Source organism: Equus asinus, chromosome 20 (genome assembly GCF_041296235.1).
Source record: "Equus asinus isolate D_3611 breed Donkey chromosome 20, EquAss-T2T_v2, whole genome shotgun sequence".
Taxonomy (NCBI): domain Eukaryota; kingdom Metazoa; phylum Chordata; class Mammalia; order Perissodactyla; family Equidae; genus Equus; species Equus asinus.
The window spans coordinates 33,720,862-33,733,542 of NC_091809.1; the positions used below are offsets into that span (position 1 = coordinate 33,720,862).

The window sequence follows — 12,681 nt, forward strand, 5'->3', positions numbered from 1 at the left end:
ATATACAACTATGTACTGGGGGGATTTGGGGAGAAAAAGCAGAAAAAAAATTTTTAAAAAAGAAGATTGTCAACAGTTGTTAGCTCAGGTGCCAATCTTTAAAATAAACAAATAAATTTTAAAAAGTAAAAAAAAACCATGTTTTCAAATGCTATAAAGGACATTATTGGGTCAACTGTCAAACTGGAATACAAAGAGCATATCTGATCAAAGTATTCTAGGGGGCCGGCTCTAGGGTTCGGATCCTGGGCACGGACATGGCACTGCTCGTCAGGCCACGTTGAGGCGGCGTCCCACATCCCACAACTAGAAGGATCTGCAACTAAGATATACAACTGTGTACGGGGGCGGTTGGGGGAGATAAAGCAGGAAAAAAAAAAGATTGGCAACAGTTGTTAGCCCAGGTGCCAATCTTTAAAAAAAAAAAAAGTATTCTATCGATGTTAAATTTCCTTGTTGATAACTGTGCTAAAGTTATGTAAGACAATGTCCTTGGTTCTTAGGAAATACAGATTGAACTTTCCAGGGGTAAAGGGGCACGATGCATAGCAACTTACTCTCAAAGCTCAGCAAAAAATACACAATAATAGAATGAATGAGAATGAAAATGCTGACTAGCAGAAATGATAACAATTGGTAAATCTAGGTAAAGGGTATGAGAGTTGTTGGTACAATTTTTGCAATTTTTTGTAAGCTTGAAATTACTTCTATATAAAATTTTTAATTGAAAACAGTAACACAAAAACATATTCAAAAATCATCCTGAAAACATTTAAAATCATGCTGGACCAACTTCAAGCAAGAAATTAGTACTATCCAGGAAAAATATATGAGCCACGTATGTAGTATTTTCTAGTAGCCACATTAAAATTAAAAGAAACAGGTGAAAATAATTTTTATATTTTACTTAGCCAATATGTAAAATACTATTTCAGTGTAATCAATATAAAAATTGAGATGTTTTACAATTTTTTCATACTACGTCTTCAAAATCTGGTGTGCATTTTACACTTACAGTAATCTCAATTCAGAGGCTTAATTTTCAGAGGAAATTCTTGATCTGTACTTAGATTTTATAAAACGCACAGTTAAAAAAGTAGATTCACATGACCAAGTTGTTTCAAACACAGTTGTCTGCCAATCACTGAATAGAATATTAGTTTTTAAACATAAAGGTAAAGTTAATTAAAATTAAATAAAGTGGAAAATTTATTCCTCAATCACACTAGCCATAACGCAAGCTCAGCAGCCACATGTGGCTACACTATTGGACTGTCCAGCTTTAGACAACGAAAACAAATTCCCTCTGAAAGGAGGACTTGATTGATAAAACTCAGTTTGTCATATTTATCAAAAGGTTTTTAACAGTTATGATAAAATAACGACTGATGTTCCCATCAGAAGCGCTGGCATCTCTCCAAGTCATAAGCACACATTCGCTACACCATGCCACTCAGAAATACCAACACAAAGCCTCAGTTGTCACACTGTGAGTTTCTTCAAAACTAGCTACTGAATGGCCAACTCACTTTTTAAATGTGGCAGAATTAAGTTCTGCCTCTCAGAAGCCTGGACGTCCACTGTACAGAGTGCAGAGCTTCTGCACAAATACTGTCTGATAATCCTAAACGGGAGCATCCACACAACAGAACTCGTCTTGGATTTAAAAGAGGAAGTGACCCTAAGTACAGAGGTGGTATATTTTTTCTTTTTAAACAGGTGTAAGAGATTAATTCAGTCAACACCAAGCAACACTAAAGATTCGCCAATCAATAATTCTGTGCCAAGCAACCTGATCAGGGATTTGGCTAGAATCCCATGGGCTAATCTCAGTAAGGACCTTCCCAAAGACAATCCTGATTTAGGGCGTTCTCATCTAAATTAAGGCTTAGGCAGTCCTTTGCCTGAAAGCAAATAAACACCACCAAATTATATACGTATGAATAAATTTCTGTCTGCTTGACAAAAAGAAAACCTACTTGAAAGATAATTTAGTTAAGTGTGGGCAAAAATATAGTTCTAAAGAACAGATGTTACCATAAAACAGCATTTAAAAAACATTTTAGGAAAATGTCTAATTCCTACTTTCTGTCTAGCCAGAATTTTCAGTTGAACAATGCTGTGCGCAACAAATTTAATCCACAACAACTAATTCTGATATTGTTAGTTTTTTTCTCTGCAGGCACACGTGTTATTTTTCTTAACCCTGAAAGGAAGAAGTTCATTAAAATTGATGAATCCTTTATTGCGAATTCACCAGTGCCTGAAATTACTCATACCCCTGGGAAGCAAGGTAAAAGAGTGTGAACAACGGTTTTTGACAGCCTGACCTAAGAGGTAAATTCTATATTCCATACAAAATCCTTTTTTCCCTCCCCCTCCCATCCCACTGATCTAGTCTGCTTTCATGAGACATCATATGGGGAAGCACAGACACAAATCTAGCCATTGTGTGCAAAGTAAAATAACCATACTCTAAAGCATGTGTATATAAACGTTAACTATTTCTATTTAAAACTTCCTTTTTTCCCCTAAGAAACCATAAAGCTTTAATCAGGATGAATAAAAATGTTTTAAGCAGTTCCATCGGAGAAGGTTTGTTCCTGATTAGATGTGTTTTGCCCGTGGAAATGTTTAATCATTCTTGTAGAGGAACATTCTAACTCGAGGTTTTTATTAGAAACTTCTTGCTCAATGCCTATGTAATCAAACCCAGTCTCACTTCTCTCTGAAATTAGCTAAATACGCAGAAATTCATTGTAATTTTAAAAACAGTGAAGAGGGAAAAGAAATAAACTACACCAGAAACACGCATTCCAGTCCGACAGTTCAAGCACTATTTCGAGAAGGCAAGTAAAAATAAAGTCCCAGGTCTCCCTCAGGAACAGAACCGTTTCAACGAAGCTGCAGCGTCCACACCGCGCCGCAGCACCCACCCTGACCCAGCAACCCTGGAATCACCCACAAATCCGGGCCACTTAACCGCCTCGCAGCACAAAGATGTTTACGGAGTTATCAAGATGCAGGACTACTAAATGCTGACACCAAAACAGCACGATTAAACTAAAGTTTTTACAACGTATTCACGGGTACCTTCTCTACTCAGTGAACCTCACACCACCAGAGAAGGGTCCCCCTTGTTTATGAGACTTAGGCAAACAGCTATATTTAACAATTCCTGTCAAGGGCCCGACGCCAGAGCGGTGGATCTATTCGAGAGGGAGGCACAGAGGAAGCAGAAGGCACACCCGCTGCTTGGTGCAAGAGCATTCTCACCCCGCAGCCAAAGACGCGCTCGCCCGGGCAGCACCGCCGCACTTTCCAAGGGCCAAACCGGGAAACCCGCATCCCCACAGCCAAGCCTACGCTGCCAACAAAGACCGCATCTGCTGCTTCCCGGCGGGAAGCCCCACCACCCTACGCGGGGAGCGCGCTGCCCGCTTCGGCCCGGGGCCTGGGGTCTGCGCGGGGCCGCCCCGGAGGGAGCTCGACCGCCGGCGAGGCCGCAGGGCGCACGGCAGAGGCTCGCATTGTCCGGGGGCAGGGCGGGGTGGGCGTCTGGGCCGCGCGTGGCCCCCAAAGGATGTGGCGGTGCCGTGGCTGGGACGGTGGCTGGGGCGGCCCGCCGCCCCCGCGCCCCGCAGCCCCGATGCCTTTCATTTGGCCTCTGCGGCGGCGGAGGCAGCCCGACCTCCAGCGCTAAGCACTGCGCAAAGCAGGGGCGGGCGGGGGAGGGCGCGCCAGACCCGCCGCAGCGCCAGACCACCCCCACCGCCCCCCACGCCGGCCCCCAGCGGCCAGTCCAGGACCCCGCCGCCCGCCCGCTCGCAGGCCGCGCGCCCTCGGCGGACGGTGGAGACTGCGCTCGGGCGCTCGCCCGGTCCCCACCTCGATGTAGCCGGCCAGCGCCGCAGCGGGCGCTGTGAGCCCGAGCAGCAGCAGGACCAGGAGTCTGCCCGTGGCCGCGGCGGCCGCGGTCCCGGTGGCCGCCATCCCTCGTCGGGTCGCTCTAGCGCTCGGCTCCCAAGCTCTCACACTCCAACTGACTAGCTTTCCCCACCGCGACCCAGAAGCATCTGAAACCCGTTCGCCGCCGCCCCGGGGGGTTTTACACCAACCGGAACTGACTTCATAAAACCACGCCCTACTTCTCCGCCGCCCAATGCCGGCCCGCAGAGCCGACCCAAGACACCGCCCCTTGTTCAGCCCAGACCCAATCAGGGGATGGCAGAGGTCGCACCTCCGCCCGCCCCAGCCGCACGCCCCGCCAGGCCCCGCCCCCGGCCGCGGACGGCCCCGCCCCCGCCCCCGCCCCCGCCCCTGCCCGGGAGCCAGCGGCCGCGGGACGCGGGGCGTGCGCGGAGGGTCGGGGCCCGCGCCTGGGCCGGCGGGGCTCGCTGCGGCCTCCCGCCCCGAGTGCGCTTATCTGCCGGCGCTGCGCCGGTCGGTCGGCCTGCTCCCTCCAGATACCGGCTCGCCCCGCTCCCCCGCCCCTGCGGGGTATTTTTCAGATTCCTTTGGGTACCGCCCCTTTTTGGTTCTGAAAATGGTTTTATTAAAAACAATTTTGAAACAAACAAAACAGGATGAATTGTTCCGAGTCCAGGCAGGTCTGCCGAAGGCCCTCCCCCGAGGCGAGGACGGGCGGGGGGCCGCAGCCCGCTCCCCACTCCGCGCGGGCGCACCCCTTCCCGGCGCCGCCCCGCGCTGCGACCTCGGTTCCCAGGCCTCCTCTTCGCCCTTCCTCCCCGGCGGCGCTCGAGCCGGGATCGCTGCCCGCGCTGGAGACCCGTGGTGCAAGGGCCGCGCTGACCTTAGAGCGCGGCTCCCCTCGCTCGTGTGTGTTAGGAAACGATCGTTTTTCTTTCTGATGCAGTAAGCGCGCTAGCAAAACACCGGTTCTCCCCGCCTTCTCGCTCCGCTGCGTTCCACTCCGACTGGGAAGACCCGCTGCGGCCCGGTCGCCAGCTGCCACGGCCGGGCCGCGCCGGCTTTGTTTCCTTTCAACGGCCTTGTGATTTGTAGACCACCCTCCGCAGAGTCCTTGCTATTCCCTCTAGGTTCAGCCAAATGAATAGAAAACAGGGTCTCTACCCCAGGAAACAGACAGTAAGAAGGAAGGGACGAGTGTCCGCAGGCTGAACAGTGGAGCGATGAGCAGAACGCTGGACTTCCAGCCTTACTGGGTGACGTGCCCAGTTCCGGGTGGTTTGGCAGGCTCTGCCCCATTCCCCAAAAACAGCCCGCACCTTTCCACTCCAGAGCCCTCCCTCGGCCTGCAGTGCCCGCTCCCCGCTTGCCACCTGTTGAGACATTGTCGTGCCGTCTCTGCTCACTTGGACATAGCATCATCGGCTTCTGATCCCCAGACTCCGTTTCCCATTGTAGCATTTGGCCCCTGATTCTGTGTAGACCTCTCTGATGCCACCGACAAGACAGTGTGCAGCATGTCATACTGCAGGGCCTCTCTCAGTGGAGACCTCGACGCGTGTTTGTGCAGTGTCAGTGAAACCAGTTAGTTCGAGAACTGTCTCCATGGACTGAATTGTGTCCTCCCCAAAGCTCACACATGTTGAAGACCTAATCCCCACTGTGATAGTACTTGGACGTGGGGCCTTTGGGAGGTAATTAGGATTCATGAGGTCATGAGGGTGGGGCCCTCAGGACGGGATTAGTGTCCTTTGAGAAGAGACCACAGAGCTTACCTCCTCTCCTGTCACCCCCAGGTGAGGACACAGTGAGAAGGAGGTGGGGAAGAGGGCCCTCATCGGGGAACCAAATCTAGTGCCAGGATCTTGGACTCCCCAGGCTCCAGAACTGTGAGAAATAAACTCGTGATGTTTAAGCCCCCAAGTCTGTGGTCAGTCGTCCTGGCAGCCGAGCCGACTAGCATGCCACCTGACTATGGGCATTCTCTTCATCGTTTGGACTCTCTTTCCTTTTCTGTCAAGTGTGAATACTAAAAACTCGTCTCCAGCCAGCCCTGAGGGCCTAGTAGTTAAAGTTCGGCACTCTCAGCCCTTCAGCCAGCCAGGTTCACTCTGGTTGTGGAACCACACCACCCATCTGTCAGTTGCCATGCTGTGGCAGTGGCTCACATAGAAGAACTAGAAGGACTTATAACTACGATATATAACTATGCACTGGGGCTTTGGGGAGGAAAAAAAAAAAAGAGGAAGACTGGCAACAGATGTTAGCTCAGGGTGAATCTTTCCCTGAAAAAAAAACACACCCTGTCTCAACTCACCAATTTGTGTGATTCAATGAAAAATGAATGTACAATAGTGAAAAACATGAAAGGACTTAACCATAAAGGGTGAAATGAGGGTAAAGCACCATGTTACCAAGTGCAAGTTCCTATGAAAGTATGTATGGAAACAGTGTCCCTGACAGGTTAGTCCCAGCGCTGGTGCCGAGCCTTAGGTGAGTCCTGTAACACAGTGTCAGAAACTTGAACTGTGGGATCTCTAAATTGCCGTGAATCTAAATGGGGAGAGGAAAGCGAGTGAAATTACCTGAGTTTAGAACCGTGACCTCGATATTCATGCCTTGGAGACTGTGTATTCAAGACTGAGCTTTAATATTGTGGGACGGAACTAGGAAATGTAAAAAAATGATTTAGGGGGTTTCACTCTAAAATCAGTTAGGTCTTGAAGGAAGTTTATTTGCATTTTTGGGTCACTGATGGATTATTAACAAGAGTTTATTGCACCATTCATCAATGTTCTTGACTTTAAAATGTTACCCTCTTTTTATTAAATGACACAGACAAGAGCATACCTAGTGTGCAATTCTCAGACAATACTTTTTCATCCTAAATAAGTTCACATCAGTGGCCAAGTCTTTGCAAGAATACTGTTTCCGTGTTATTACCCTGTGTGCACAAAAATAAAAGGCCCTAAAATAACCTGTTTTTTCTATCTTCTTAAGAATCAGACTTTCAGGGGTCAGCCCCGTGTCATAGCGGTTAAGTTCAGTGTGCTCCACTTCAGCGGCCCAGGTTCACAGATTTGGATCCCTATACCACTCGTCAGCCATTCTGTGACAGTGACCCATATGTAAAGTGGAGGAAGATTGGCACAGATGTTAGCTCAGGGCAAATCTTCCTCAGCAAGAAAGAAAGAAGGAAAGAAGGAAAGAAGGAAAAGAAAGAGGGAGGGATGGAGGGAGGGAGAGAGAGAGAGAGAAAGGGAAAGAAAGGAAGGAAGGAAGGAAGAAAGGAAGGAACGAAGGAACGAAAGAAGGAAGAAAGAAAGAACAAGATCAAATAAAATACCTTACATTAAAAAAAAGAAGAAAAAGAATCAGACTTTCTCATAAAAGAGTTATCTTCTTCTATCAGTACACTCTTAAGATGTGTACATTTCAGTGTTAGGAAAAAATGTACAGTTTATGTCCCTAAATGTATACTTATATGAGCAGCACTCACTCATTCATTTGGCCTATTTATTCAACCCTAATTCAGGTGAAGTCAACCGGCTAGAGTAGTTGCGCCCAAATCATGATGCTTTTCTGAATCAACTAAGAAGTTTTATTAGAAGGCAAATTCCTGAGCTCCTACCTCAGAAATTCTGAATTACTAAGGCTAAGGTGTCATAAAGTGTCAGTTTATTATACTTTTTTAAAGCTCTGCAGGGGGGCTAGCCAGGTGTTGTAGCACTTAAATTCGTGTGTTCTACTTCAGCAGCCTGGGGGTTTGCCAGTTCGGATCCCAGGCACAGCTTATCAAGCCATGCTGTGGCAGGCATCCCACATGTAAAGTAGAGGAAGATGGGCACAGGTGTTAGCCCAGGGCCAGTCTTCCTCAGCAAAAGGAGGAGGATTGGTGGTGGATGTTAGCTCAGGTCCAATCTTCCTCAAAAAAAAAAAAAGCTCTGCAGGGAATTCTAATGCACTAATACTTTTTCTTTTTTTTAAAGAGTGGCACCTGAGGGGCTGGTCCGGTGGAGCAGTGGTTAAGTGCACATGTTCCGCTTCTCGGCAGCCCGGGGGTCACAGCCCAGGGTTCACCGGTTTGGATCCCTGGTGCGGACGTGGCACCACTTGGCAAAAAGCCATGCTGTGGTAGGCGTCCCACATATAAAGTAGAGGAAGATGGGCGTGGATGTTAGCTCAGGGCCAGTCTTCCTCAGCAAAAAGAATTGGCAGCAGTTAGCTCAGGGCTAATCTTCCTAAAAAAAAATAAAAAATAAAATGACCAGTGTTTTGGTTTTCCAAATAAAACATTAAATTCAGACACAGCTGTGTATTATCACCACCGTTTCATTAAAGAAAGAACATTTAACAACAAAAGAAGTAAGAATGATCATAATTTTAAAATGTAAAAGTTGGATACAACTCACTACATTGCCTTTGTTTGCCCCGTTACAAATCAGAACGGGGAACACTTCACAATGGAACGGTCCTGGTCTAAGACAGGTGTTGGAACATTACCGTATGGGAAATAAACATGAATCGGTTATACACCTTGGTCTTGGCCTATAACTGTGCCGTTCCCAGAATGCATCCCTCCCCTGCCCCCAACCTACCACCCCGTCCAGGACTGACTTAGTGCGTAAGGCTTGGTTCAAGTATCACGTGCTCACAGAATTTTTCTGCTCTTCCTTCTTCTCCAAGGCTGAGTTGCTGTACCTCCTTTCTGTCCCCAAAAACATTCTGTACGCACCTCTGACACACTATTTGTAAACCGAATATTAATTACTTATTTTCTTTACTGTCTCCTTAATTATACCCTACACTATTTGTAAACCGAATATTAATTACTTATTTTCTTTACTGTCTCCTTAATTATACCCTGAGTCCCTTGAGGGGAGGAACCACGTTTTGCTTATTTTTTATTCATTTCTGTACCTACAATCTGGCATAGTGGTTCTACTCAACAGGCATTCAAAAAATACTTGCTGAATGAACATGTAACTACATGAGCTTTACAATCCGGCAGAGAGGATAAGACTTGTGCATGCCTAAATAAAGTACTAGGTGGAAAGTCATAAATGGCCTAAGAGAAGAACTGCCTACATATTTTAGAACGTAAAACAAAGCAGGAAGTTAGGTACACCTGACTGGGGACTGCGGCAAGGATCATAGAGGAGATTATATCTGAGGTTTCCTGGGAACATACACTGGATGTGCATATACGGTGTCAGGAGAGGACAAGAAACACGGAAGGAACAATGTGAGCAAAGGCACTGGAAAAACACGACATGTACGAGAGTATGTGAGTATTTCACTTAACTGCAGCAGAGGGTTTGTAAAAAATAGCAAAAGCAGGATGATTGGTGGGTTTACCTAAAGGATACTGAGGAGCCATAGAACTCTTTGGACAGAGATGTCATTGGAGTTGGCTTTTAGACAAATTGAGTGTGACAGCCATATGAGGGATGAACCAGAGGCTAGAGGCAAGGAGGCGAACTAGAAACCTCTTGTGATACTGGGGAAAAAGTCATATGGACACAACTAAGAGAGATGCAGTGGGACTAGAAAGGAAACAGGTGCAAAAGGAAAGCCACTAGCCGCAGGCATCAGTGGAGGAGAAGGGGAGGAGGAATTAAAAGAACCTCGGGTGTTCAAACATAGTGCCAAACACAGTGGAGAATATGGTGATGACAATGCCATTGGCAGAAAGAGAGAAGAATAAGAAGATTATAGGGATGGGAGGAGAGTGCAGATGATGAAATGTCAGCAAGATCTCCAACACGAGATGCAGACTGGTTACTTGGGGAAAAGCTCAGAGAGAGGTTGGAATTAGAATTAGAATTTGGGGAATTACCTACCAAAAAGCTACTAGTTAAATCCATGAGATAGCCAGTGGGGACAGCAACAAGAGACATAGAAAGAAACCTAGAAGGCTACATTATTTTTCTGTATAACTAATGTTTATCATCACAGCATAGAGTTAAAAGCTAGGAAAGGCCAAGTAGGATGAGGAGTAAGAAAGGAACAATGAACTTCGAGACCGTTGAACTTGATCGTTAGTCGTTTCTTTGTAAGGATAAAATCTACTTGCGGGAAGTAAAGGTTTACGTGGCTCGTTGGGAAGAGCTCACAAGTACGGTCATCTCTTCCAAGACGTGTCTTGTTAAGAGTGAACTAATAGAGTAGTCTTGTCGGGTATGGGTGGAGAGTTTTGTTGTCATTGTCATTGCTGTTTGTCGTGGATAAGAAGGCACTGGGGGGAAGGGAAGAAATGGAAAATGCAACAGAGACCATTGAGATTTGTAAGATGAGTATTATCTTCATTTTACAGATGAGAAAACAGGCTCAGAGAGGTTAAATAACTTGCCCCCAGCCTGAAACCAGTAACTAACAGGCAAGGAAATTGAATCTTGTTTGTGTAACTCAGAGACTTAACATCTTCTGCTTACATCATGCTAACAGACTCCCCACCAGCTATTGGAAAATAATAGTCTAATAAATCCCTCGGTGGATGCATGGAAAAATGTATCAGTGGCTGGCCATTCTCTTTGCTTGCATTTTAATGTAACTTTGTGATATTCTGTAAAATCACACTTCTAGTAATAAATAGAGAAGCCATGCTATAAAAATGTGACACGAGGAGTTAGACAGTTGCCTATTTTTCCCATATTTCTGTCCCGTACTTCCCTCCTGCCTAGAAGGCTTCCCTGTTCCCTCTGCCGCTGATGGTGAACAGGTGGAACCACTTCTCAGAGGAACGCCCTGCTCGAAGCAGAACAAGTTTAACTTTACATGGTTTACACCTGTAGAACATAACGAAGTAATTAAGATCTGACTTTCAAACAAGTCAAATAGACAAAAATATCAAGTACTTAATACAGAGCCTCCAAATTCGATATTGCCAGAGCAGGGTCTAGACATGAGAAAGAATTTGGCCCTAGAGCATACGTGTAAATATCTTTTGTTTTCAAAGATAATATTGATTTAACTGATTGCAATCTTGGTATGTAAGCATGTCTGAAATACAATGCTTGAAAAACAACTTTAAACACACTACATCTATGCTAAGTTTTGTTTTGCTGGTAAACTGGTTTACAGGCTTGAAGCAAACAAGTTTTGTAACACCTAACACTTAAACAATCTTGGGTACCCTCCTAATGATGAACAACGCAAGATTATTAGGGTCCCTGCCAGGGCCTTGGAGGAGACTGGAGCAGCGAGCGGCCCTGAAGCTTAATCTTCAACAGCTCTGCAGAAAAGCTGCTTCTGGCTGCAGATCACTTTTGGAGGAGCTGTTATTCCCTGTGGCCCAGCTTGTTTACCTTCCTTCGCTTGTTGTTATCCCTGAGTCTTCATTTGAACGACGCCATTCCATTCCTTGATCTGTTCTGCCTGGCTATGGCTATTTTCTCAGTGGCCCATAATGATACCACATTTTTTAGTACTCTTATTGGGTGCTACTTTGAATGATTTCTTCTGCCTTTAGTGCAGAAAATATAAAATGATGATAAAAACCTCAGTGCTAGGAACTACTTGCACTAAAAGTTCTTATTTTTGGTGATTTCTACCTGGTACTTACTTTTCAGAAAAACTGATGTGAAATTACACAGCTTGAGAAGCCCCAAATCAAAGAGTTTGAAGATATTCAGATCATCTTTATACACTGTGTAGAAGTCCTTTCTACAACATCCATGATGGAAGAATGGAGAAACTCGTAGCTCTGAGGTTAGAAATTTTGTCTTTTTACTGAGCTTATCTTCATCCCATATTTAAAGATGGCTGTCATATGCCGTTCTGCCTTCTCTTCTCAGTCCTTTATTAAATGTAAACAGACTCATTCTATAACCATTTTACTTGTGATATTGTTTTCAGACCTTCTTACCACCTTCATACCTCTGTATACATTCCAATTTAACAATCAGCCTCTAAAAATGTGGACTCCAAAACTGAGCACAATATTTCACATGCTATGTGGGATAATGGCCTTTTTCAAAACAGTGTGTATTTTATTAATACAACCTAACATTTGCTGATGAGACATCAATATGAAAGTCACATAATAATTCATTCAACAGATATTCATTTAGCACCTACAGTGTGCCATGTACTTTACTTGGGATATAAGGTGAAAAAAGATATGCTTCTTGTTCTCAATTTCCTTAATAAAGGCTCTTTGTTCAATGTTAAAAAAGTGTTATGGGGGCTGGCCTGGTGGTGCAGTGGTTAAGTTCGAACATTGCACTTCAACGGCACAGGGTTTGCTGGTTCAGATCCCAAGTGTGGACATGGGACCGCTTGTCAAGCCATGCTGTGGTAGGCGTCCCACATATAAAGTGGAGGAAGATGGGCACAGATGTTAGCTCAGGGCCAGTCTTCCTCAGCAAAAAGAGGAGGACTGGCAGCAGATGTTAGCTCCAGGCTAATCTTCCTTAAAAAAAAAAAAAAACAGTGTTATGATAACAAGGAAAACTTACCAGAGGAAAAGATGCTTTAACTGAGTTTGAAAAGCTAGCGGTAACTTAGACAAAGAAGGTGCCTGTGGCTAGCAGGTGTCAGCCAAGTCCAGGCATTGGGCTGGGTATGGACAGGGAAGCATGAAGCAGCGTGACACCACGTGGAAACAACAGAGAAAAGAGGGAGCATGAGAAATAAAGGTGCTCAGTTTTTGAGCACTATCTTGACTGCTATGGGGAACCACTAAATGATGGTCAGATTTGCATTTTAGGAAGATCACTGTTGGCGGTTTGAGGAACTAAGAGGTCATGG

At 45.7% G+C, this 12,681-nt stretch overlaps 1 protein-coding gene across 4 annotated transcripts in view; it reads right to left on the reverse strand.

The window, feature by feature from the left end:
- APLP2 (amyloid beta precursor like protein 2) overlaps positions 1-4,145 on the reverse strand; it is a 74,137-nt gene extending 69,992 nt beyond the window's left edge. For 2 of the 4 annotated variants that reach the window (XM_044751783.2, XM_044751782.2), the window contains exon 1: positions 3,889-4,145. In XM_044751783.2, the coding sequence (XP_044607718.2) occupies positions 3,889-3,993 (105 nt within the window). In that variant the 5' untranslated portion in view covers positions 3,994-4,145. The remainder of the gene's footprint in view (positions 1-3,888) is intronic. The other 2 variants (XM_044751784.2, XM_044751785.2) reach the window with 2 other exon arrangements.
- Between the last annotated feature and the right edge of the window lie 8,536 nt (positions 4,146-12,681).